Source organism: Mustela erminea, chromosome 18 (assembly GCF_009829155.1).
Source record: "Mustela erminea isolate mMusErm1 chromosome 18, mMusErm1.Pri, whole genome shotgun sequence".
In the NCBI taxonomy this organism is placed as follows: Eukaryota; Metazoa; Chordata; class Mammalia; order Carnivora; family Mustelidae; genus Mustela; species Mustela erminea.
This window is the reverse complement of record NC_045631.1, coordinates 36,238,871-36,263,302: the sequence shown is the minus strand read 5'-3', so window position 1 is coordinate 36,263,302 and position 24,432 is coordinate 36,238,871. Positions and strand designations below refer to the sequence as shown.

General features: G+C 51.3%; 2 protein-coding genes and 1 long non-coding RNA gene across 5 annotated transcripts in view; 2 read left to right on the top strand and 1 right to left on the bottom strand.

The window, feature by feature from the left end:
* ACSF2 (acyl-CoA synthetase family member 2) overlaps window positions 1-3,102 on the top strand; it is a gene marked incomplete at its 5' end in the record, with an annotated part of 34,736 nt that extends 31,634 nt beyond the window's left edge. Inside the window, 6 exons of the mRNA XM_032319476.1 lie at window positions 47-154; window positions 1,348-1,499; window positions 2,078-2,219; window positions 2,337-2,447; window positions 2,613-2,681; window positions 2,951-3,102. Coding sequence (XP_032175367.1) covers window positions 47-154; window positions 1,348-1,499; window positions 2,078-2,219; window positions 2,337-2,447; window positions 2,613-2,681; window positions 2,951-3,001 — 633 coding nt within the window. The remainder of the gene's footprint in view (window positions 1-46; window positions 155-1,347; window positions 1,500-2,077; window positions 2,220-2,336; window positions 2,448-2,612; window positions 2,682-2,950) is intronic.
* Window positions 3,103-4,358: 1,256 nt separating this feature from the next.
* Window positions 4,359-15,650, top strand: RSAD1 (radical S-adenosyl methionine domain containing 1). 3 transcript variants are annotated; one of them, XM_032322770.1, is made up of 10 exons: window positions 4,372-5,475; window positions 5,860-5,993; window positions 6,108-6,312; window positions 8,851-9,216; window positions 9,393-9,456; window positions 9,897-10,044; window positions 10,194-10,248; window positions 10,573-10,676; window positions 10,855-11,004; window positions 15,205-15,650. In XM_032322770.1, exons 1-9 carry the CDS (start codon window positions 5,332-5,334, stop codon window positions 10,970-10,972), a joined length of 1,338 nt encoding a protein of 445 aa, XP_032178661.1. In that variant the 5' UTR covers window positions 4,372-5,331; the 3' UTR covers window positions 10,973-11,004; window positions 15,205-15,650. The 3 variants fall into 3 exon arrangements, 2 of the variants coding, with proteins under 2 accessions (XP_032178662.1, XP_032178661.1); XR_004280878.1 differs by lacking the exon at window positions 15,205-15,650 and having other exon boundaries at window positions 4,365-5,475; window positions 9,897-9,988; window positions 10,855-10,968; XM_032322771.1 differs by lacking the exons at window positions 10,855-11,004; window positions 15,205-15,650 and having other exon boundaries at window positions 4,359-5,475; window positions 9,897-9,988; window positions 10,194-10,670.
* The window catches only part of LOC116578439, a 28,341-nt gene continuing 15,464 nt past the window's right edge, over window positions 11,556-24,432 (bottom strand). The window contains exon 5 of the long non-coding RNA XR_004280879.1: window positions 11,556-11,871. This is a non-coding gene — a long non-coding RNA (uncharacterized LOC116578439). The remainder of the gene's footprint in view (window positions 11,872-24,432) is intronic.

The following is a 24,432-nucleotide window of genomic DNA, read 5'->3' as shown; positions in this document are numbered from 1 at the left end:
CTGCAGTCTCGGGGCTCCCTCCGAACACCCTTTTCCGATCCTCTAGGTGGCTTATGGAACCACGGAGAATAGTCCTGTGACTTTCCTGAACTTCCCCGAGGACACTGTGGAGCAGAAGGCAGAAAGCGTGGGCAGAGTTATGCCTCACACAGAGGTGAGCCCCAGCCCCAGCCCTTCAGACCCCACAGCCCATCCCTCAGCTCAGGTGCATCCCCTGGGGACGTTTATTGCCTTTACTTAGAGACACCCCCTCCCCCAGCTGCAGGGTCCTCCTTGGGCCTGGCCTGGGGTTCTTTCCGTGGGCTGAGGCCTGAGAGGGAAGAGCTGGGGCATTGGCTGAACTCCGCAGCCTCCCTTCCTGTCTGAGGTGTGTTTTTGCCAAGCCCCACTGTCTGTCTCAGGGCCGCCAGGACAGCCTCAAAGAGGAGCCAGAGCACAGCGATTTTTCCTACACAGCTCTTTCTCTCCCACATGCCTCCCCGTCCCCCGCCCCGCCCCACCTTCCGCAGAGCTCCTCTGTTTGCTTGGCATAAACACTCCAATTCCCAAGCAGCCTGACCCTCCAAGGGCCCCTTGCACCTTGAAGGCTGATCCAGGCACCTCTGGATCAGGCACCTCTCCCTCTGAAATGCCCAAGCCGTGGCTCCTTGCCTGCCCCAACGTGGGTGCTTGAGGCCAGCCTGTGCCTGGTTTTCCCTCGCCCCGCTGGGGTCACGGCCCACACAGCCCTTCTCCAGAGGCTCGCCACCGTCCTGGTGCAAACCTCTCCTGCCCGCTCCATGGAGTGAGTGCGCAGCGACATGAGCCCCTTCCCAGGGGCCTGACCGCCTCACTGCCACTCACTGGGATGCCCACCTGCAAGACAGACAGGGGCAGGCCGAGTTCTCCCCATTTCTCAGATGCAGACCCCGAGACACACAGACTAGGCTTTTCTTGCACATTGGCTGTGGCTCCTTTCTCTACTAGGGCTCTCAGACTCTGCCTCTCTGTCTCCTCCCGTTCACATGGCCCGGCCACACCACCTCTTTGGCTTCTTTATTTGCTGCTTAAAGGGAAATAAGAGGAGACTCCCTTCTCTTCTGCACAGTTTGTAATTCTTCAGCTGACCTGGCCCTCCACAGGCCCCCTCTGCTTGCCCAGCACCTCCTCGCCTGGGCCCTTCTTCCAGCCCTATCCAGGTGTCTGGCTGGCGGTGGATCCACTCCCATCTTTGTCTCCCTTCCCTGGATTGGGATGGGCAGAGCCGGGGGGGTGGGGGGGTGGAAAGGCAAAGCCGTCCCGAGGGCTCCCCCCAACTCCCCAAGGTGAAGCGGCAGGAGGCCCCAGCCTGAGGCTGCTCGGTCCCAGGCCCAGATCGTGAACGTGAAGACGGGGAAGCTGGTGGAGCTGAACGCGCCTGGAGAGCTCTGGATCCGAGGGTACTGCGTCATGCTGGGCTACTGGGGCGAGCCCCAGAAGACCGAGGAGATAATCGGACAGGACAAGTGGTACCGGACAGGGTGAGGAGGAAGCTTGGAGCTGCAGAGAGGCTGGGACTGGGCGGGCAGGGAGGGGACGCAGTCCGAGGCTGAGCTGGAAACATGAAACTAAAACAGGGAGAACCGTGTCCGCAAAATCTAAGCCAAGACTCACTGATCTGTCCACAGAGCAAGTTCTCATGCGCCTCCCAGGGCTAGCGCTGCTCGGGATGCTGGCCGTCCAAGGGGAGGCAAGATGATGAGGGTCTGCTCTTACTCTCCACATGTCTAAACACCACGAGGACAGTAAAACAGGGTCAGAGGAAAGAAAGCGGCAGTGGTGGAGAGGGGCGCTTCTCTGAGACTGGCAGGGAGGGGGGTCAGAGAAAGCCTCCGTGAGGTGGACATGTTTGAACTGAGACCCGAATGATTAAAAAAAAAAAAAAAAAAAAAGCCCACCATGAGAAGCGTATATACGGAATATCATGTTCATGCTATATCCCCCAGACTCTATAGCAGTGCAAGATACACAGTAGGTGCTCAATAAATGTTTGACGAGTAGGGAAGCAACCCAGTTGGAGGAAGCAGAGGTGAGAGGCCATTCCTGGGCTTCCTCGCAGAGACATCGCCATGATGGACAAGCAGGGCTTCTGCAAGATCGTGGGCCGCTCCAAGGATATGATCATCCGGGGCGGTGAGAACATCTACCCCGCAGAGCTCGAGGACTTCTTTCACACACACCCGCAGGTGCAGGAAGTACAGGTGAGACACCCAGCCCAGGTGAGCCCAGGTGAGCCCAGGTGAGCCCAGGTGAGCCCTCAGGAGCAGGAACTAGGGATGGGCGTGGCCATTTCTAATCTCTGTCTCTGGTCCGGGAAGGTGGTGGGAGTGAAGGACTACCGGATGGGGGAGGAAATCTGTGCCTGCATTCGCCTGAAGAAGGGGGAGAAGACCACAGAGGAGGAGATCAAGGCTTTCTGCAAAGGGAAGGTGGGAGCCTCAACCCACCCCAAGCTGATGCTGCTTCGTTCTTCAACCCTCTCTCCCTGCCAGCCAGCCAGCCCTCGGTCCCACTGTCCCAGTCGTCCCCTGCACCCCATCCCCCTAACCCATGACCTCACCCAGCCTCACGCTTTATCTCCCTCTGGTCTGCAGATCTCCCACTTCAAGATTCCCCGGTATGTCGTCTTTGTCACAAACTTCCCCCTCACCGTCTCAGGAAAGGTATGTAAAGGGACCAGAAAGGGGCAGGGGGGCCTAGGGTCCTAGGTTCCCAGAAGGCCTAGATGGTCCCACCAATGCCTCCCTCAGCGGTGGGCAAAAGAGTCTGCCCAGAGGTTGGCAGTAGAGTGACCAAGTAGCTCATCCTTGTTTGTCCCAGACTTTCCTGGCTTTACCCTAAAAGCTCCTCATTCTCAGGCAATCTAAGCCAGCTGGTCACTGTTGCTGGCGGAGGCCCCAGCCTGGCTCTCACTCTGTGCTTTTTCCTCTAGATCCAGAAATTCAAACTTCGAGAGCAGATGGAACAACATCTAAACCTGTGAATAAGGGATTGGGGGGGGGGGCGTCCTCCCAGGCCCTCCCTGCCCTTCCCCCACATTCCTGCCTGTCTTTGTGATTTGACATAAAGAGTTTCTGTGTTTTCTTTGGTTGTTGGTCTCTTGCTGGTGTGCTGTCTTGGCAGCTGCTATGGGCTGGAGAAGGGAGGAGGCACTTTCAGACCTCACATTCCTTGTCAGGATGGTGCTAAGTACTCTGGCGTGCATTATCGACTTAATTTAATACTCATTCGATCCCTTTGAGATACCGACCTGTTTTTTTTTTTTAAGGTATACTCATTATTTTTCACATTGTCCAATTGGTCCAGCCAGAAGTACTCCTTTTAAAACAATAAAAGCTGGGGCGCCTGGGTGGCTTAGTCAGTTGAGCATCTGCCTTTGGCTTAGGTCATGATCTGGGGTTCTGGGATCGAGCCCCATGTTGGGCTTCCTGCTCAGCGGCGAGTCTGCTTCTCTGGTTCCCTCAGCTTGTGCGCTTGCTCTCTCTCTCTCACTCCCTCTCTTTCAAATAAATAAAATCTTTAAAAAATAATAAATGCTTTATTTTTTTTTTAATTTTACTTATTTATTTGGCAGAGATCACAAGTAACAGAGAGGCAGGCGGGGGGGGGGGAGCAGGCCCCCCAGTGAGCAGAGAGCCCTATGTGGGGCTCCATCCCAGGACCCTGGGATCATGACCCTAGCTGAAGGTAGAGGCTTTAACCACTGAGCCACCCAGGTGCCCCAATAAATGCTTTATTAAGATAATATTGCATATACTATCTGATTTACTCATTTGAAGTATCTTACTCAATGTAAGTTTTTAGTGTATTCATAGATATGTGGAATCATCCCCTAAATCAATTGTTTTTCACTGAAGTACAGTTGACACACAATGTTACATTAAAGTCCACTTTAAACATCTTCATCACCTTAAAAAGAAACTCCATAACCCTTAGTTATCATCCCACATCCTGTTATTCCCCTACTCACCCCCAAAACAACCCATCTTTTTAAAATAGATGAGCCTGGGGCTTCCTTGATGCGCGGTCAGATCCAGCATGCTGGAGCTTGACCCAAGAAACAAAACAGCTGAGTTCCTAAAAGAGCATCGGTTTCCAGCTCACAGAGGCCAAAACTTTCCTGCTGCTTTCTGTACTCACCTCCCAGTGTGTCTGCCCCCTCCACCAGCAGCCTTCTCTTTACTTTTTTTTTTTTTAAGATTTTATTTATTTATTTGACAAGAGCAAAGGAGGGAACACAAGCAGGGGGAGTGGGAGAGGAAGAAGCAGGCTTCCCACTGGATAGGGAGCCAGATGCAGGACTGGATCCAGGGATCATGACCTGAGCTGAAGGCAGGCGCTTAATGACTGAACTACCCAGGCGTCCCTCCTATTTACTTTTCAGAAAATCAGTGGAAGTTCAGGATCCTCCCAGTGCCTGGCACTGTGCTAGGTGTTTCCATATGCATCTTCTCTTGAAATTTTCCCAACAACCCTACCAAGTAGGCACTAGCCCCATATCACAAATAGTGAAACTAGAAACTCAGAGAGGTTCAGATTCTTACCCAAGGCTGCACAGCTGGAATTAGAACCCATGATCTTTCCACTTTATCAAATTTCTTCAGGTGCTTGCTTCTGCAGCCTTTCACCTGCACCACCTCTTTCCTACATACACCACCTTCTACTCTCCCAGCCGGTGCCCAGGTTGGGCTGATCCAGGAGATAAAAGCTTACTCTCCTGGCCAAGCCAGCTGCCCCTGGGAATTTCTGCACCTTCAGCATCCAACCCCTCTCCTTCCCCCACTGACTCCACGGCCCTCGCATCAGATCCGCAGCAGAACACAGAGCATACTGCCCTGGTATCCAGCAGATACCGAGTTAGCATCTGTCGCCCTTTGTCTCTTACTGGTTTGGCTCCCTCCTGTCTTAAGCACCTGTACTGCGACCCGGTTTTGTGCATCTGGATGTTCCCAGTGCCCAGCCCTAAGCCAGGCACATAAAATGTGAAGGAACTGATTGAACGGACTCAGAATTCCTGGGTGGGTTGAGGAACTCGCCCTCGGACAGGGTGAAAAAAGGACCGTGGCTGAGCCCCGTCCCCGCCCTGGAAAAAGACGAACACGCGGCTGCGGAGAGCGCGTCCGTGACCGGCAGGTGGCGCCGCAGCAGCGAGGCCCCGGGCCCTACAGGGACGTCTCGGGACGCGAGGCCCGCGGTCACCCAGCCGCTCTTCCTTCCGCCGGGGCGGCCCAGCGGGCCCGGCTCGGCGCACTCCCGTGCGCCCCGGGCGCGTGTCGGCCGGATGTCCCGGCGCACCGGCCTCTCCCGGCCACAATGGGCGCCATGGCGCTACCCGGGGCCGGGGCCCGCGGCTGCAGAGCCGCGGCCAAAATGGCCCAGAGGCGCCGCTACGCGGAGTACGCGAGAGGATCCCCGAGTCGTGGGCCCCCGGTCTCGCGCGCTGCGCTTTACGTGCACGTGAGTGGGGCGGGGGCGGCGGGCCAGAGCCCACGTGGCGGCTGGCGGTGCAGGGAAGCCACCTCCTTCTGTCCCGGCCTCCAGACGAGGTCTGGGACAGGACGCGGTGCCCTGGCAAGAAAATGCCCTGGATCAGAGACCTGAAGCCTTTGGTGCTCACCAGTTCCGTGACCTTGACCAAGTGATTTCCCCTCTGAGCCTCAGTTTTCTCCTAATGAAGTGGGCATAATATTCCCTGTCCCACCTGCCTTGGGGAGTTAGGTGGCTTAGATGGTGCAGCCGCTGTTGATAACTTTGGGATGGGGATGTGTGCGACGGAACCCTACAAGGAGCCAGGGCCCCTGGGGTCACCCCTCGCCCCGCTCATCCACTCCTGCCCCCCAGTGGCCGTACTGTGAGAAGCGCTGCAGTTACTGCAATTTCAACAAATACATCCCCCGCGGCGTGGAGGAGGCAGCCATGCGGAGCTGTCTGGTGACCGAGGCTCAGACGCTGCTGCGACTCAGCGGGGTGCGGAGGTCGGTACTGGGGTTGTAGGCAGGGTCTTGAAAGTTGTTTGAAGGGAGTAGCTAGGACCGGTGCTGGCGTCCCGGAGGACTCCCCCAGGTCTCATCTTCTCCCTCTTTCCCCAGGGTGGAATCTGTGTTCTTTGGTGGGGGAACCCCCAGTCTGGCCAGTCCCAGCACCGTGGCCGCTGTCCTGGAGGCGGTGGACCAGGCAGCTCACCTGCCTGCAGACTCCGAAGTCACACTGGAGGCCAACCCCACTTCCGCCCTAGGCTCCAGGCTGGCTGCTTTTGGGGCAGCAGGGGTCAACAGGTTGTCCATCGGGCTTCAGGTAATCCATCTCAACCCAGTGAATCCCAGGACACCCACACCTGCAGTGCTGTCTCTCCTCTGGTCACATTCATTAACTGGGCAAACATTAATTGAGCTCCTCTAGGTGCTAGGGCCCAGGAGGCACGGGAAAGTGTATGGTGACACTTACCACTGCTTAATTGCTGCTGTGTTAGACCACAGGCTCTATGAGGCTGGGATCATGCATGCATTTTTTTTTTTTTTAATCACAGTATTCCAAGTACCCACCATAGTGCCTGGCACATAGCAGACACTCAAAATTTTTTGTTGCATGATTGGAGACACAGGAGAAGACAGGCTGGTCATCAGATCATTGCAGCATGGAAACGGCTGCCAATAAAGGGAGTCTGGACAAAAGACTTTCAGAGTACAGCCCTGAAGGGCTTCTCAGTCTGGTGAAATCCTGGACACCGTCCTAGAGGAGGCGATCTTTGAATGAGGAGGAGGACTTCCACGAGAGGGTGTGGGAGGAAAAGACACAGGATATGGAAGAGTCTTGCATGTTCTGGGGAACTAGGAGTCATTCTGTAACTGGAGAGGCTGGAGTAAAGGCAGCAGGGTAGGGCCCAAAAGCCTTGAGGATCATATTAGGGAATTTGGGGTTTTGGCCTAGTGATGATAAGGGACTTGTTGAAGGTTTTTAAGTAGGGGAGAAACATTCTTTTCAGGTTGACTCCTGGTATTTCCATATCCAGTACTGTCTACTCTTCTGATACATCTACCACTTATTATAGAGTTTGGGGTCAGGGCTTTGTCCTGATGGGATATGCTGAAAAGGACACATCATTTCTAAGCTATTCTGGTCCCCACATGCTTTTCTTAAATCTAATTTTGGGGAACCATCAGGGAAATCTAAATGAAAAAACTTTTTTGGGAGCATCTTACTGGCTCAGTCAGTGGAGTATGTGACTCTTGGTCTCAGGGTCGTGAGTTCGGGCCCCACAGTAGAGATTACTTAAGTAAATAAACTTTTAAAAAGACTTTTTTTGTGGTAAGAACAGATAACTTGAGATCAATCTACCCTCTAAACAAATTTTTTGGTGTACTGTATGGTATTAATAACTTTAAGCACAGCGTTGTACAGTAAGTCTCTAGAACTTACTAAGAGACGTTTTAAAAACTGGCCTGTGTTCTTCAAAAATGTCATGTCATGAAAGACAAAGGGTGAGTATCTAGACGCAAAGAGATAAAAGGAACAATGAGAGCTAACTGCAGTGTGTGACCCAGTTGGATCCTGGATTCGGGTGGCAAAGGGAAGTTACTACAGTGGGCATTATTGGGACAGCTTTGAATATGACTCTGTATTAGATAATGGTGTCGTGTCAGTGTTACGTTTCCTGAACTCTATAATCGGACTGTGGTTATGTAAGAGAGTGTCCTTGTTCTTAGGAAATGCGCACTTGAGTATTTAGGGGTACAGGGGTACGGTGTTTAAGTTAATTACATGAAAGCCGCCACATTGCAAGTGCTCACTAGCATGTGGTCAGTGGCTCGCATATTCTACTACAATGTTCTATATCTGCAGTGACCTGTACAGTAGCCACTGACCACATGTCAGCAAGCACTTGGAATATGGTTATTAAAATTTAGCTAACTTAAAATTAAATAGCCACATGTGGTTAGCATCTGCTGTATTGTATAGTGCAGACAGAGGACATCTCTGTCATCCCGGAAAATTCTTTGGTCAGTGCTAGCCGATCACTTACTGCCAAATGATTCAACATTGTAATCACATCCGTGTATATTTAGAGACAAAGCAATGTGGTGAAATGTTACTCGTGAATCTAAATGAAGGTGTTTATGGTACTGGTCTTTCAGTTTTTCTGGAGGTTTAAAGTATTTTTCAAAAAGGAAAAACTTAAAAACACTCTTGGCTTTGGAGTCAGACAGTCCTAAATTCGAGGTCTTTGTGTGACCTTGGACAAGTTACTTGGCATTTCTTTTTTTTTTTTTTTTAAGACTTTATTTATTTATTTGAGAGAGAAGGAGAGAGCATGAGCGGAGGAGGGGGTGGATCCCAGGACCCTGGGATCAGGACCTGAGCCCAAGGCAGACGCTTAACTGGCTGAGCCACCCAAGCGCCCCTAACACGTCTAAAGCTTATTTTTTTTTAATCTATAAAGTAGAGCTAATGTCGGAGGATTATCAGGATACATTACATGTTATTTAAAAATGCTTTGCGGGGGCACCTGGGTGGCTCAGTGGGTTAAGCCTCTGCCTTCGGCTCAGGTCATGATCTCAGGGTCCTGGGATCGAGCCCCGCATCGGGCTCTCTGCTTCCCCCCTCTCTCTGCCTACCTCTCTGCCTACTATGTGATCTCTGTCAATTAAATAAATAAAATCTTTAAAAAAAAAAAAAACGCTTTGCGCACAGTGAACTGTAACCCTTGGTCGTGGCTTGACCATGGCCTTCCTGCTCCCTGCTGCGTCCTGTGTATCTGTCCTCAGTAAGGTCGGTCACATGTTCCTGTCTGTCTCGAGCTGGCCTCTGTGCTTATACCCAACCCTCTTTCCTCAGTCCCTGGATGACACCGAGCTCCAGCTGCTGGGGCGGATGCACTCGGCCCGCGATGCTCTGCAGACACTGGCAGAGGCGCGGCGCCTCTTCCCCGGCCGCGTGTCTGTGGACCTGATGCTGGGGTTGCCCGCCCAGCAGGTGGGGCCGTGGCTTGGGCAGCTGCGGACGCTGCTGGGCTGCTGTGATGACCACATCTCCCTCTACCAGCTGAGCCTGGAGCGGGGCACCGCACTCTTCACCCACGTGCATCGGGGCACCCTTCCTGCCCCTGACCCTGAGCTTGCTGCTGCAATGTACCAGGAGGGACGGGCCATGCTCCGGGAGGCCGGCTTCCGCCAGTATGAGGTCTCCAACTTCGCCCGGAATGTAAGTGCTGGGAAACAGGCAGGCTAAGCTGGAGAACTGTGGCCCTCTGGGGAGGGTAGTTTCTGCTGGCTGCTCTCCAGGCCTGAGCTAGGACCTTCTATCCTTTTGGCCCTTACCTTAGCAGAAAGGGGCCCACCTTCTTCACTCTGAACAGACTATTCCCTCCCTCCCCGCAGGGGGCGCTCAGTACTCACAATTGGACTTACTGGCAGTGTGGTCAGTACCTTGGCGTTGGGCCCGGTGAGTCCCCCGTGAACCTGAACCGTGAACCGGAGAAGGGATGACTCAGGAGCAGAACGTCAAGGCTGTGTGGTCTTGGGCCACTTATTAACCTCTCCGAGCCTCTCTTTCGTTCTGCATAAAGTGCAGCAACAAATAACACAAATTTTGTAGAGCCATTGAATACATATTTTGAGATGCTGGATGTAGCGCCTGGCACTGTGGTTCTCAGTTGTTAGCACATTTATCAGAATTACCGGGAGGGCCTGTTAAAACGCGGATCACTGGGCACCACGGCCAGAGTTTCTGATTGGACGGGCTTGGTTGGAGTAATCTACATGTCTAGCATATTAGATGATACCTGTCCAGGGACCACATCTTGAGAACCACTGATTCAGCTCTGAGCTGGCAAGCACCCAGCATTTTGTGGCTACTGAAATGGAGTTGCTTGATGTTGCCAGGGGCCCATGGGCGATTTGCGCCCCAAGGGGCCGGGAGCCACACCCGGGAGGCTCGGATCCAGACCCTGGAGCCAGACAACTGGATGAAAGAGGTGATGCGGTTTGGACATGGCACCCGAAGGCGCGTCCCCCTGGGCCGGCTGGAGCTGTGAGCATCTGAGGGGGCCCGCACCCCCAGAGCCGTCCTGCTTTGCGCTTCCCCCCTCCCTTCCCATCCCGCATGTCCTTATAAGTGTGTTTAAGTATGGGGGAGGCTAATGTCTCCTCTGCAAGACACGCTGATGGTTGTTCTCCCAGGCTAGAGGAAGTTTTGGCCATGGGGCTACGTACGGACGTGGGGATCACTCACCAGGTAAGGCGGTGGTGGGGGGCTGTGGCACACCACTTCCTTCTCCTAGGTCTTGCAGAATCCCTCTCCCTTCTGTGCACACCCACAGGCACCGCAGATGCAAACCTAGTTCTCTGGGCCGGGCAGCTGGAGGTTGGCCTTGGCCCAGCCAGGACCTAATGGGCAGAAACCCTGGGCAGGGTGGGGCCATGGTGAGGACCCTGGACTAAGGCTGCAGCCCCTCCCCCCCACTCTAGATGGCATGAGTCATTGCAGAAATCCCTGTGCAGAGTAGCCTGGCCAGCTATCCGCATGGTCTCTGCACCCCTCCCCCTTCTGGTTTCCCAGCACTGGCAGCAGTTTGAGCCTGAGCTGAGCCTCTGGGACGTGTTTGGAGCAAGCCAGGAGGTGAAGGTGCTGCTGGTGCAGGGCCTGTTGCTGCTGGATCACAGGTGTGTCGTGGTGGGGGCAGGAACCAGGAGGGCCAGGGAGCCCTGACTATACAGATCCACGGGCCCAGAGAGAAAAGGACTGATGGGGGAGCAGTGGCTGGGGGCTTCATACTGCTGAAGGGCGAGGATTGAAATTGGTAAGACGAAGCGGTCACACCCAGGCCTCTTGGTTTTCCAGGGGTCTTCGGTGTTCCTGGGAGGGTCTGGCTGTGCTAGACTGTCTGCTGCTGACCCTCCTGCCTCGACTCCAAGAAGCCTGGGCACAGAGGACTCCCTCCCCTGTGCAAGGAGGATGACCAGACATTCCTGTGTCACAGGATCACGCCAGGTGGGCTTTGGGGGCAGGACTGACACTCTTCACTGGCAGGTGCCGTCTCAGCGCCCAGACTTGGCAGCCCCAGGGGCATGGCTACAGCAAGGTGCATGGGAGGACATTTCTGGTTTGGGAACTGGTATCAGGTCCACCCATCACCACCATAGAAGGAGTAATGGATTCTGCAAGTGCCTCTTGCTAGTGGGCTCTAAAGCAAATCCTGGCTGGCAAGAGGTTCTGAGAACTCGAGCTCTCAGGCTTCTAGTCCCTACAACATAGGGCAGGGCATAGAGGTCCCCCTGGCGTGTGCTAGGGGCCCATGCCTACATCCAGGACAGTGGCCTGCCAGACTCTGAGGACAGTAGGAAAGATCAGAGCAGGCCTTACCCTTTCTCTTTGGGCAACCATGTTATGTGTGGGGTGCCAGAGCCTCAGGACCCTCCTGCGAACCCCCCCTTCCCTCCCCTCTACACCCCTTCCCTCCAGAGAGTGAAGGTAGGAGAGATCTAAGCAAGGAAAGGGGAGGAGAGAAGAAAGAATCCAGGAACACCCAGAGCCTGGTAATTTTCCCCTGGCCTTTTACCTACAGAAACATTTGCCTGCTTTTATTTAAACAGCCTAACAAACTCAGTGAGCCCGCCTTGACCTTGGTCTTCTTTGTCCAGCCTTCTTCCCTGGAGGGTAGAATCCTGCTTTGGGGGGGCCGAGCCTTGGTCCAGGGCTGAGATTCCTTCCCCCACTGTACATTCCATTTTGAAAGATTCCAAGGCTACAGAAAAGTTAAAAGCACAGTTCAATGTAAAGCGCATAGCCTTCTCTGCGGGGTGTCTGTACAGTCTGGAAAGAGCAAGCATTCGGAATGTCACCAAGGACATCTCCGACCTGTAAAAAGAGAAAAGAGCCATGTTTCCAGACGTTATGCTGAGCCTGTAGAGTTACTGACTGCTAAGTTCTGGCCACATTTACTTTACCTCTGAATAGCCAGCTCACTCGCTCTTTCTTTTTCTTTGCTGCACCCTTTGAAAGAAAGGTGTAGACATCAAACATTTCAGCTTGTATCTCTTAAGAAAAAGAACATTCTCCTGCATGACCACAGCCCTGCTGTCAACCAGAGAAAGTGTCCATTCATGCAGTGACGTGTGGTCCTTTTTGTTATTTTCCCCAAATGTCTCCAAAACACCATCAAGTTCCTTGGCCAGGGCAGAGGGTGGGGGGAGGGGTGAAGGGTGGGGGGTAAGTCCACACAGGCTCCAGGGACATTTTATGCTTTACTTATGGCCATCCGGTATGTTTGGTTTCTTTTGAAAAAATCTCCTTCCTTTTTGTTTATTTTTATGACAGTAGATTTTTCCGAGTCGAGGCCACCTGTCTTACAGAACGTCCCACATTCTGGGTGTTATGTGTTTGCTAATGATTGGGTTTAGGTAAAACAGTCTGGCAGGAGGTACACACAGATACTGTGTAGCTCAGGGTACGTAATACGGCAGGTCAGCCCACTCTCAATCATGCTGATTTTGATCATGTGATGAAGGGGGTGGATGGCCAACCTGCCCTGCCCGTCATCCAAGTACATTTTTCTTGGGAAATGAATAGATTATCAGTAGGGTGATACCTTGAGACCCAATGAACGCCCTGTTCCGTAACAGTCACTGCGGCAACGGTGTCAGCATTCCCTACTGATCCTTGCTGAAATCAGTGACTACGCTGGGAGGTGCAGAACGTGCGTTCCTGGCTCTAATACCCTGTCCACATTTGTAACTGCCGTTCATCCATAAAAAAAGAGCTTTCCCCCTTTCTTTTTTTTTTAAGGGCTGAAACTTTTTTTTTAAAGATTTATTTATTTGACAGAGAGAGAGATCACAAGTAGGCAGTGAGGCACCCCGAAAAGGAGGGGGAAGCGGGCTCCCTCCCTATGCGGGACTCGATCCCAGGACCCTGAGATCATGACCTGAGGTGAAGGCAGAGGCTTTAACCCACTGAGCCACTCAGGTGCCCAAAGGGCTGAAACTCTTAACCTAGAAATTGTATGCAGGGTGTCTGTGTATGTGAGAGAGACCGGCAGGGGTAAAGGGGAGAGAGAGAGAGAGAGAGAGAAAGGAAGGGGGCATTTTCCCGTGAAGAGGCTCTGTAACTTTCCTACCTTAGCATATCAAAGGGTCCTGTGATGTCAAACATAATTTAGTACAGGTGCTCATCGAAGCCTGTTCAGCTCAGCCTCTGGCTGGGTGACTAAGGATGGGGTTCCCTGCATCCCCTCCGATGTGGGAGCACGTGCATTTCCTGGGCACCTAGCGGGTGTGAGTATCAGTCCTTCTCTGACCCTGCGGTAAGGTGGTTAGTGTTACTAGCTCTCCTTTGTTCATGAAATATTCAGCAAGCACTAATGGTGTGCTTGGGGCGGGGCGTGCAGAGAGGAATAAGACCCACCCAGCCCTCGAGGAACTCACTGCTGGTGTTGATAGATGGGTCGAGAGATAAAGCCCAAGGTTATCGGTAAAGATGGGCGGGCAAGCTAAGCCTGCTGGGAGTTTGGTTTTGAAGGGCCGGGAGCTAGAAAGGGTGCCTGTGTGTGTGTGTGTGTGTGTGTGTGTGTGTGTGTGTGTTTACCTCCCCCTCTGGCCCTGGGGCAGCTGGAAGGGTGAGCTGTGCTCCTGGGAGGGAGGGTGGGACGGACACCTTTCTTCCGAGCCTTCGCCTGCGCTTGATACCCAAGAAGTGAGCACGGGCTGGGGCAACTGCCCCATCAGATAACCTAGCACACTCGGGTTTCTCCCAGCTGCCAGGACTCGTGCTACCCGAGATGTCTGGGCCCTCCCTGCTGGGGCACCTCTCGAGGCAGGCGCAGAGGGCTTAGACGGGAGCCAGAGCCCAGTGGGGGCGGCATGGATCACCTTCTGTGACTGGGCCTCCTCCCACCCGCAGCACCCTGATCAGAATCTCTGGCAAGTGGAGCCCAAGGCTGCTAGCTTTTATTATTATTTTTGTTTGTTTATTTTTTAAGAGAGAGAGATTGCAAGTAAGCAGAGAGGCAGGAAGGTGGGGGGGGGGGCGCGGAAGGAGGCTCCCTGCTGAGCAGAGAGAGCCAGATGTGCGAGGCTGGATCTGAGGACCCCTTGGATCCTGACCTGAGCCGAAGGCAGAGGCTTAACCCAGTGAGCCCCTCAGGGACCCCGGCCGCTAGCTTTTACATGTGGGCCAGTTTGGGAAGCGCCGACATTTCCCCCTTCCATCCTGAGGGGATGAGGTTAGGAGATTCGAGGGAAACATGGCTCCTTTCTGACATGATGCAGTGGAGTGGGGTTCCCCCGTGTTTGTCTTGGGCCGTCCAGGGTTCATTCATCTGGGGGTTCTCCTCCGCCCTAGTGAGGCTCTGGTTGTCATCTTCCCACCCGGCAGGCTGAGAGCACAGGAACAAATGAAAGGGGACAAGAAGCCACTTTGGGGACGAAGCGATGAGAGGAGTTGGGGAAGTGGAATATGTCTGAGCGTGTGGTTACACACCGAGGGACCAAACCTTCCACGGGCTCTAAGAGCGCGTTACCAGTTTAAGCCTTAAACTGAGTTGTCCCCATCCCCGACCGGGCAGTGCGCAGTGGGCAGGACAGCGATTTTATTTTATGGTATTTTATTCTATTTTAGTTATTTTTTTTAACTAGGCTCTACACCCAACATGGGGCTTGACCTCGAGACCACAAGATTGAGAGCCACATGTTCTACTAACTGAATCAGCCAGGCGCCCCAGAACAGCTATTTTACTTTATTATTTATTTATTTACTTAAGGGTTTTTTGTTTTTTTTTTTTAATGTATTTGACCCAGAGAGAAAAAGAGAAGGAGAAAGCAAGCAGAAACAGGGGGAGCAGCAGGCAGAGGCAGAGGGAGAAGCAGGCTCCCCGCTGAGCTGGGAGCACGATGTGGGGCTGGATGCGGGGCTTGAACCCAGGACCCTGGGACCATGACCTGAGCCGAAGGCGGTCACTTAACTGACTGAGCCACCTGGGCACCCCCATGGGGCAGCTATTTTAATTTTCATTTTACACATGGGGCCATTCAGAGAGATTCTTGACTCAAGTCGTATGAGGAGAAAGTAGCACACCTGGTGTAATGCTTCTGGACATCCAGAACTTTCTGCCACATCATCATTTCATAACAGGTCGGTTAACCTATCTCTTAAATTAGGCAGATTTCTGACCGCTTTCTGGCCTCTGTCCCTCAGGCTTGAAGCTGCTGTGTCTGCCCGGCACCAGGTAGCTGGACTTGAGGTGTCTGTTTTCCCTCCGAAGAGGCACCAACAGCGAGGCCGTCCCCTTCCTGGGACAGGACTACATGCTGCAAAGAAAAGGACTTGAAATAGTAGGATTGCTGTAAAGTCTGTGTTTTTGGCTCCTGGCCCCCAGGAATTCATATCTGGAAACAGAGTCCCCAAGGGGACAGTATTAGGAGGTGGGACCTTTGGGCGGTGACTAGGTCATGAGGGTGGAGCCTTAGTTTTTCTAAAAGAGGCCCCAGAGGACCCCCCACGGCTCGCTCCACCATCTGAGAAGATGCGGACGTCTGCAGATCAGGACGTGGACCCTCCAAGGACCCGAAATCTGCCTGCACCTTGATCTTGGACTTCCCCCGCCTCCTGAACTGAGAAGTAAATAGTTATTCTTGAACACACCCAGGTTGTGTTACTTTTGTTACAGCAGCCCAAAGGTGCTAAGACAAGGTGGGGAATAACTTGGGTGGTAGATTGCGTTCATTGTTCAAAATGTCTACTAGCCCTCCTTGAGTGCTGCTCTCTGAGGACCCACAGGAGAGGATCCACCTGCCCTGTTGGACCCGGTTAGGGGGACCATGACAGTGGCCTTGAACTGCTGTAGGAGCCCGGGGAGGGGTTGGGGTGTGGGTGGCGCTGTCTCCCCCCTCTGCCACAGAGGCCTGCCACGTTCGGGTAGAGACTGTCAGTCTGGGTCCCGGAGTGAATATGGATGCCGATCACAACAGATAGAAGCAGGAGTGAGGAATCACCATTTTGTTGTTGGAAACTGGTAGGTTTTCAGGGTGTCACTGCAGTGTAATTGAGACTGCCCTGGCTGATACAATCTGTAATCCCACCATTGAAAGATGGATGACCGTCAGGATTCCAGTGGGTGTCTGTAGAAATTCTTACATGCAAATGAGCATGTTTACACACACAGTCTTCCAAAAATGGGAGCATCTCAGTCTTGCCATGGAGCCTTCTCATACCTAATATGTGGTGAGCATCTCTTCGCGTCAGATCTGTGTCCATAGCGTACCACTGTGTGGGCATGCCAAAATTTGGTTTTCCAGTTCCTTTTTGGTGGAACTGAGCATTTAAGTGTTATTTTTGTAAGCTCTGTGATGGACGTCTTAGGTAAATATTTGTACGCGCTGGCTTGACCATTTCCTTAGGTTTAGGATGAGTCCTAAGAAGTGGGATTACTGACTCTGAGGATATGCACATTCTTGAGCTCCACAGTGCCAAAATACCCACCAGGAAGTTTGCCTGGATTTCCCCTCTGGCTGGCTCACTAGTGCTCATTTCTCTGTAATTTTGTCAGTAGCAAGCATGATTGACTTTTCCAGATGATCCCAAGCCAGAGAGCCCTCAACCCAGTCAGCTAATGGCCTGCCTTCCTAACTTCTGCAACTCTTCCGTCCATCTGATCCCTCTCAAGTCAGGGATCCAAGTGGGCACAACCTCTGGGACCACCCAGGCGAAAGGCTGAGCAGGAACTGTTGCCCTGTATTCTAGATTGCATCCGGTTTCTCTTATGCAGAGCCTGTCCTTCCCATCTTCCTCTCCCTGCTTCCCCTTCTTTTCTCTAAGGGGATTTTTAAGGCCACTTAAAAAAAAAATTATTACACAAACAACATTATGGAAACATTAGAATTCTAAATGAAAAAGAGAATAAAAAATCCCCACCCATCAGTGGCCCTAACACATTCAGTGGTTTTTACTGGCCTGTGTTCCCTTACAAGGCAAATGAATGCAAGCTTTTTACCCAGTTGGGCTCCAGCACAGATTTCATTTTGCATCTGCCCCTTTGGCCTCTCCCTGGGTCAGAAGCTCCATTCTTTGTTGTTACATGGCCGTCCTGTCTCATTTTAACTGTTGCGCGATGTTCCAGTGGGTGAATCATTTCATAATTATTACCCTGGTGGAAGTCACTTAAGCGGTTATCCGTTTTCCTCCATGATAAATCATGCTCTGGCAACGTGCTTTTATGGATTTAGCTTCTTTCTTCATTTCAGTTCTTTCCTCCGGCCAGTTCCCAAGAAGGAGAGAGTTTGGGTCAAAGTGCAGGAAGGCACAAATGATTCTTGGTGTGAACTGTTAGAGTTTTCCAGAAGATGTTTCTTTTTCTATTTTCCAGCTCAAAAAATCATAATGCTCTTTTTCAACCATGGAGAAGAAAGCAAAAATTCTACTCCCCAGAAGTTCCCACTACTAACATTTGGACAACCATCCCTCCAGGCGTCTCTCGATGCATTCGTATACATAGAGATGCAGAAATAAAAATAGTTTCTCACCAAAGGGACCATATTCGTGTGCCAATTTTGCAAGCTGTTTTTTTACTCAACAGCATGTCCTGGGTTTTTCTCATTGGTTCTGCCACCAACAGGGCCTATGTGGTGGCGTTATGTAGTGTAGTCATAGCTGTGAGCCAAGAACCATGCCAAGAATTCTATCTGCATTAGCTCATTTAAGCCCCACACCAGTGAGATAAGTTCTATTATTATCGTGCCCATTTTATAGATGTGAGAACAGGCTCGGAGAGGTAACCGACTACCCCAGGTCCCCGAGGTGGGAAGTGGCGGGACTGGCACTGAGTTTGCATTCTCCAGGGCTCCGAAACCCATGTGTATACAAATAACACACGAATACATTCTTACTGTAAAAAACACTAACCGTACAAGCATTCCCAGAGCATAGAAAGTAACGTGTGCAGGTCCTCCTCTATACTCCACAGAGTTTCAGCACATGTGTCCATGAAGTTTAGGTTCAAGTGTATGTGACAGAGAACCAAAGTAACATAAGCTAAAGCAAATGAATAATGTTTCGTTTTCTTCCACGTCCAAGAGGTCTGCCCTTGAACCTGACCAACTTACACAGGCCTTCCTTTCTTTGGTGACCTTTCTTATTGTGATCAAGCCCCCAGGGAGAGGCCAAATGCCTTTCTGAGGACCAGTGGGGGACAAGCAAGGTCTGGGCTCCTGGAGGTTGCTTTAGATCACTGAAGAGGCAAATACCCCTCCTCTGGGTCCCCCACCACCAGCAATTCATGAACAATACAAATGAGTGATGCAAACTGTCCAGCAGGCAACCCTAATCTTGAACAAGGTCTGCAGGTTCCGGGGACAATTCAACAATCCTACTCACACACCCCCCAGCTTGGAGGTACCTGGATGTACATGGATGTACCTGGATAAAACGCTAAGTGAAGGAAACCAGACACACAAGGCCACATACTATATGACTTCATATATATAAAATGTCCAGAATAGTTACATCCATAGAGATAGAAAGTAGATGAGGGGGTGCCTGGGTGGCTCAATGGGTTAAGCCTCTGCCTTCAGCTCAGGTCCTGATCTCAGGGTCCTGGGATTGAGCCCCACATCGGGCTCTCTGCTCGGCAGGGAGCCTGCTTCCCCCCTCTCTCTCTGCCTGTCTTTCTGCCTACTTGTGATCTCTGTCAAATAAATAAATATATTTTTTAAAAGATTTATTTATTCATTTAAGAGAGAGTGAGAGCCCATGAGTAGGGGGAAGGGCAAAGCAGGGGGGATGGGGAGGGGTTGCTGAGCAGACTTCCTGCTGAGTAGGGAACCTGACACCAGGCTCAATCCCAGGACCCTGAGATGAAGACTTGAGCCAAAATCGAGAGTCAGATGCTTAACTGACTGAGCCACCCAGACGCCCCAAGAAATGATTTAACATATATTAAGTATGTGAATTCAATCTCTAAAGGTCACATGCCTTTTAGGAATTTTTTTTCTATCAGCTCAATCTGGACTGCTCTACAAATCCCACAGAGTTTAAGCTAAATGGCAACTAACCTCCCTGAGGGCCCACCGTGGCCTTGGTAGCCTTCTAAGAACTTCAACTGTACTTCTTGTTTAAAATTGAGACAAAATTCACATGACACTTCAAATAACACTGAATTCACCATTAAGGCGCGCCTGGCCGGCTCAGTCAGTGGAGCATGTGACTCTTAATCTCAGGGTTGTGAGATCTGGCCCCACACTGGGCATAGAGATGACTCAAAGAAAAGTAAAATCTATCTTTTTTTTTTTTAATGATTTTATTTATTTGAGAGAGAGAGCGAGTGAGCATGAGAGGAGAGAGATCAGCGGGAGAAGCAGACTCCCCGCTGAGCAGGGAGTCTGACTCGGGACTCAATCCCAGGACTCCAGGATCATGACCTGTGCCGAAGGCAGTCGCTTAACCAACTGAGCCACCCAGGTGCCCCCAAATCTATCTTTTTTTAAACAAGATTTTATTTATTTACTTGAGAAAAAGAGAGCACGTGAGCAAGGGAGCGAGCACAAGTGGGGAGGGGCAGAAGGAGAGGGAGAAGCAGACTCCCCACTGAGCAGGGAGCCCAGCCCGATGCAGGGCTCTCTCCCAGGATCCCAGGATCATGTCCTGAGCCACCCAGATGCCCCCAAAATCTTTTTTATTTTTTTAGATTTATTTATTTATTTGAGAAAGAGGAAGAGCAGGGGTGGAGGGGCAGAGGGAGAGAGAGAATCTCAAGTAGACTCCCACTGAGCATGGAGCCAGACTCAGCTTAATCTCACAACCCTGAGATCATGACCTGAGCTGAAATCAAGAGTTGGATACTTAACTGACTGAGCTACCCAGGTGCCCCAAGGAAAAATAAAATCCAAAAACAAAATTAAAATTCACCATTTAAAGTTTACAATTCAGTGGGTTTTACTATATTCATAAGGTTATGCAACCATCACCACTATCTAGTTCCAGAACATTTCTGTCACCCTGAAAAGAAACCCGTATCCATTAGCAGCGACTCTTCAACCCCCCACCTTCCCAACCTCCATCCCTGGCAAACACTCATCTACTTTCTTTCTTTCTTTTTTTTTTAAGATTTTATTTATTTGTTTGACAGACAGAGATCACAAGTAGGCAGAGAGGCAGGAAACAGGCTCCGCACTGAGCAGAGAGCCTGAAGCAGGGCTTGATCCCAGGACCCTGAGATCATGACCTGAGCCGGAGGCAGAGGCTTAACCCACTGAGCCGCCCGGGTGCCCGAATAAATAAATCTTTAAAAAAAGCATTTCTTAACATACAGTTTCTTCTTCCATTTATTTTCATACTGTTTCAATTTTATGTACTTTATACACATTATGCATACATATAATAAATGTAAACATTTATTTGTGTGCTGTTTTAAAAATGTGATTTTCATAGTGTGCTGGCTGGCTCAGTCAGTACAGCATGGGACTCTTGGTCTCAGGGTCGTGAGTTCAAACCCCACTCTTAGGCATGGAGATTCCTTAAAAAAAAATAAAATAAAATTTGATTTTCATGACTGCTGTAGATATTTTAAAGATGTGAGCCTTGGGCTTCCAAGGCTTAGGCTGCCTTTGTTTTTGAAGCCTCCATTGAGTCGTGAGTCCAAGGCTGCTGTGTGACTGGGCCCATCTGCTCAAGGCCAGACCTTTCACTCAATTACTTATGAGCTGTGTGACCTGGGACAAGACTAAGGTTGCCAGATTTAGCAAATAAAAATACACTCAGTTACATTTGAAATTCAGATAAGACAATACATTTTTACTGTATGTTCCAAGTATTGCATGACACATACTTATACTAAAAAACATATGTATATATCTGTGTTTTAAAATATTTTATTTATTTATTTGGGGGGGGCACGAGTGGGGGGAGGGGCAGAAGGAGAAGCAGACTCCCTGCTGAGCAGAGAGCCTGATGCAGGACTCTATCCCAGGACCCCAGGATCATGACCTCAACCAAAGGCAGATGCTTAACAGACTGAGCCACCCAGGTGCCCTGTATATACTTGCCTTATCTGAAATTCTAACTTAACAGGGCTTTCTGTAATTTCTCTAGCAACCTTGAACATGGCCCTCATTACCTAGGAAAGAATTTTCTAATGGAATCTTATTTAATTCTTACAACTCCCTATTTTTGCCACAGAACAGACAGGCTCTGAGAGGCTGAGTGACCTAGCTCAAAGTCCCCCAGCCAGAAAATTATTGAGCTGGGATTTGAACTTGGTTGTGTGGAATTTGGATGCTCTTCTAGAATGGAACTCAAGAACAATAAGCCGTGATTCACTTACTGATAACATGGGAGTCATGAACTAACTTGGGAATGACACAAGTTTTCACTGACCACAGAGGAATGTAGAAAAAGTGTTAGAGAATCAAATTTAAGGCAGCGTCTATACAGCCCCATCTATACGAATCTTCTACGGCTACCGTAACACACCGCCACAAACTTGGAAGCCCAAAATAACACAAACTTTGTATCTTACAGTGCCATAGGTCACAAGTCAGAAGTGGCTAAAATCCAGGTGTCCACAGAGCTGTTCCCCCTGGGGCTCTAGGAAAAAGTGGCATCTTGACTTTTCTAGTGACTAAAGCCTGTGGCATTTTTGGCTCATGGCCACATCGCTCTTACTCTACCTCCTGCCATCATCTCCTTCTCTGACTCTGACCCCCCTGCCTCTCTCTTACAAGGACCCAGTGATTACACTGGGGCCGTGGGATAATTCAGGGGAAACTCCCCTTCTCTCCCCCCTCTGCAGATCACATCTGTGAAGCCCCTTTTTACTGTGTTGAGGTAACCAACTCACAGCTTCTGGCGATGAGGATGTGGAAATCTTTGGGGAGCTATTCCTCTGCCTACCGCACAGTCTAAGAAAGAAATTAGTGGACTGGAGTGCTCTGGGCCTTGACTACAATCCCTTTCCTCTGCAGTTTTCAGAGGACTGACACACAGTTTACTTTTGTTTTTTGCCTTGCACTGATCCTGGGAAGTCGTGGAAGGCAGGCAGCATGGAGCCCATTCTGTAAGGGAAGCAGGGGAGGGGAGACCCAGTGCCTGAGACAAACAGCCTGAGAGAGTCGGGCCCAGAGCTTTTCATCAGCATCTTCTCTCCTGGCCATGTGCCACTAGAACGTTGTTCTCACTGGTGGCCTGAGGCAATTCCTCAGGTAGTCACCTCCCCCAATCAAGTGGAGGAAGCCCTCAAGGGGAGCCCTCTCCCTCAGCCCTCATTCGCCCCTCAGCAATCAGTCTTCTCCTGACCAGAACAAGGAGGGAGGAGGTGAGAGAAGGAAGGAACTGGCAGAGAACCTCCAACCTTAGCACAGAGCCCCAGACCTTGATGTCCGCTCACCTTGGGGATGTCCTTGACAGCCGTCCAGACAGATGGTCCCAGAGATTGCCACACCAGAGGCAAGCTCTGGTTGTTAGAAAAGTCTTACAGCAAACCTCCTGGGCATGTCACTATGGTTTATGGTTTTGCCTTTGAGTGCTGCTGTCCAGGGGGCCAGGTTCCCTCCCTGCCCCACAGATACTGGAAGGCAGCTACCAGGAACCTATTGGGGTGTCTCCAGGCTTCCCCCCACCCCCACCCATTGTCGATGGCTTCCAAGTGCCAGACACTATTCCAGGATCCAGCCGCGAATCTGACTGGCAAGCGGCCCACTCCCCAGGCCCTCACGCTTCAGTGGGAGCCGGCCAACAGAAGGATGGGGTAAGGATTCTGAGGATAGCGAAAAGGGATGAGACGACAAAGGTTGACAGCGACTCAGGGGCCAGTGCTGTCCCCACTCCAGAGAGGAGAGAGGTGGTTTAGGAAGGGCAATGTTGAGATGCTAATCTGCGGTTTACTCCAGAGCTCCCCTTGCTCCTCACCCCTACTCTGTGTAGCCTAAAAGTCTCCCCTTGAATCCTTCTCCAGGGAGAGGAAGGGCAGTTTGAGCATGGGGGCGGTGTCCCGGAGTCTTCACATCATCCCTGAAACTGAAGTCAGTCCCTTCTGGGGACAGAGTCCAGCTGGGGCCTGACTTCAGGGTCCAGAAGAATCTAAGATGGCCGCCAAGTGCTGGCTGTGCCATGTTCTGGTGAGGAGGCCAGGAGTGTGATTTGTTGTTTCAGAGGGCGGTGGCCAGATGTGAGGGGAGTGAGCCAGATGTGGAGAGTGAGCCAGGTGTGTCTGTGGAGGCGAGGTGGAAGCAGCAGCCTGACCTGGGGGAGACAGCCCAAGGTGAGGGCGGGCAGCAAGATGGGAGGGGCTGGAGAACAGGCTGCTCCAGCCTTGGGCCCTAAGAGGGTAGCTGTCCCTGGGAGGGGATGGTGCGTCTTGTGAAGGAAACACAGTTTCTATTTTGGGAGGCTATTTAGCCTCTGCAAAGAGTGGCTGACGACATGCCCGGCACCTGGCTGGGTGGAAATAAACTGAGACATAAAGCAGTAATTGAGGTTGTGGCCTCTGTTGACCCAGCCACGGCTTCTTCCCTGGGCTCCAGAAGGTTGCTGGAGGCAGGAGGCAGAGGGTGGCGGGTAGGGACACTGCTCCAGCTAAATGATGCTGGTCCCTGCCCTGCCCTCCACCCCCAGAGCTTTCTCCTATTGGGGCCGCAGCTCCTGCTGTGGGGACACAAGGAGGGCCTGCCACCTGACCTATTGCCTTCTTACCTTCAGTAGCCCACCTCCAATGAAACCTCCCCCAGGAAAGCTCCCCTGATACATATTCTGCCGTTCCCAGGTTGTGATTAATCACTACCCCCTGAGCACATATGTTAAAGTTGGAAATCCACTTTGAGATGACCCAGCTCTGTATCGTAGGCAGACTAACCTTAGCTCCCCGCAGAAACACAGGACTGAACTCAAGGGAGTCCCTGGAATTGAAGGCAAAATCATGCACAAAACCAAATGGTGTATAAACATAATGTGGTAGAACCCCACTGGGGAATATTATACGGCCGTAGAAAGGACTAGAGCACCGACAGGTGCCATGACATGCATGAGGCTGGACACGAGCTGAGTGAAAGCAGGTGGACACAAGAGGCCCGACAGTATGTGATTCCACTTATGGGAAACATCCAGAATACAGGCAAATCAATAAAGAAAGGAGATCAGTGGTTGCCTGCAGCCCAGGTGAGATGGGAATGGGGAGTGACTGCTTGGTGGGTACAATGATGAAAAAGTTCCAGAACTAGATAGTCGTGATGGTTGTACAGCTTTGTGAGTGCACTAAACACCTCTGAATTGCATTTATTAAAATGGTGAATGTTACATTTTTTTACCAAAATTTTTAAAAAAATCTAAATGCACATATCAGGGGAGAAACTTCCTAGCTTTGCTTAGATTTTTCCAAAGGTTAAGCAGCTCTGATCTGGTCTGACACCTTCATGAAGCAGATGGTGAGACAGAAGCCCA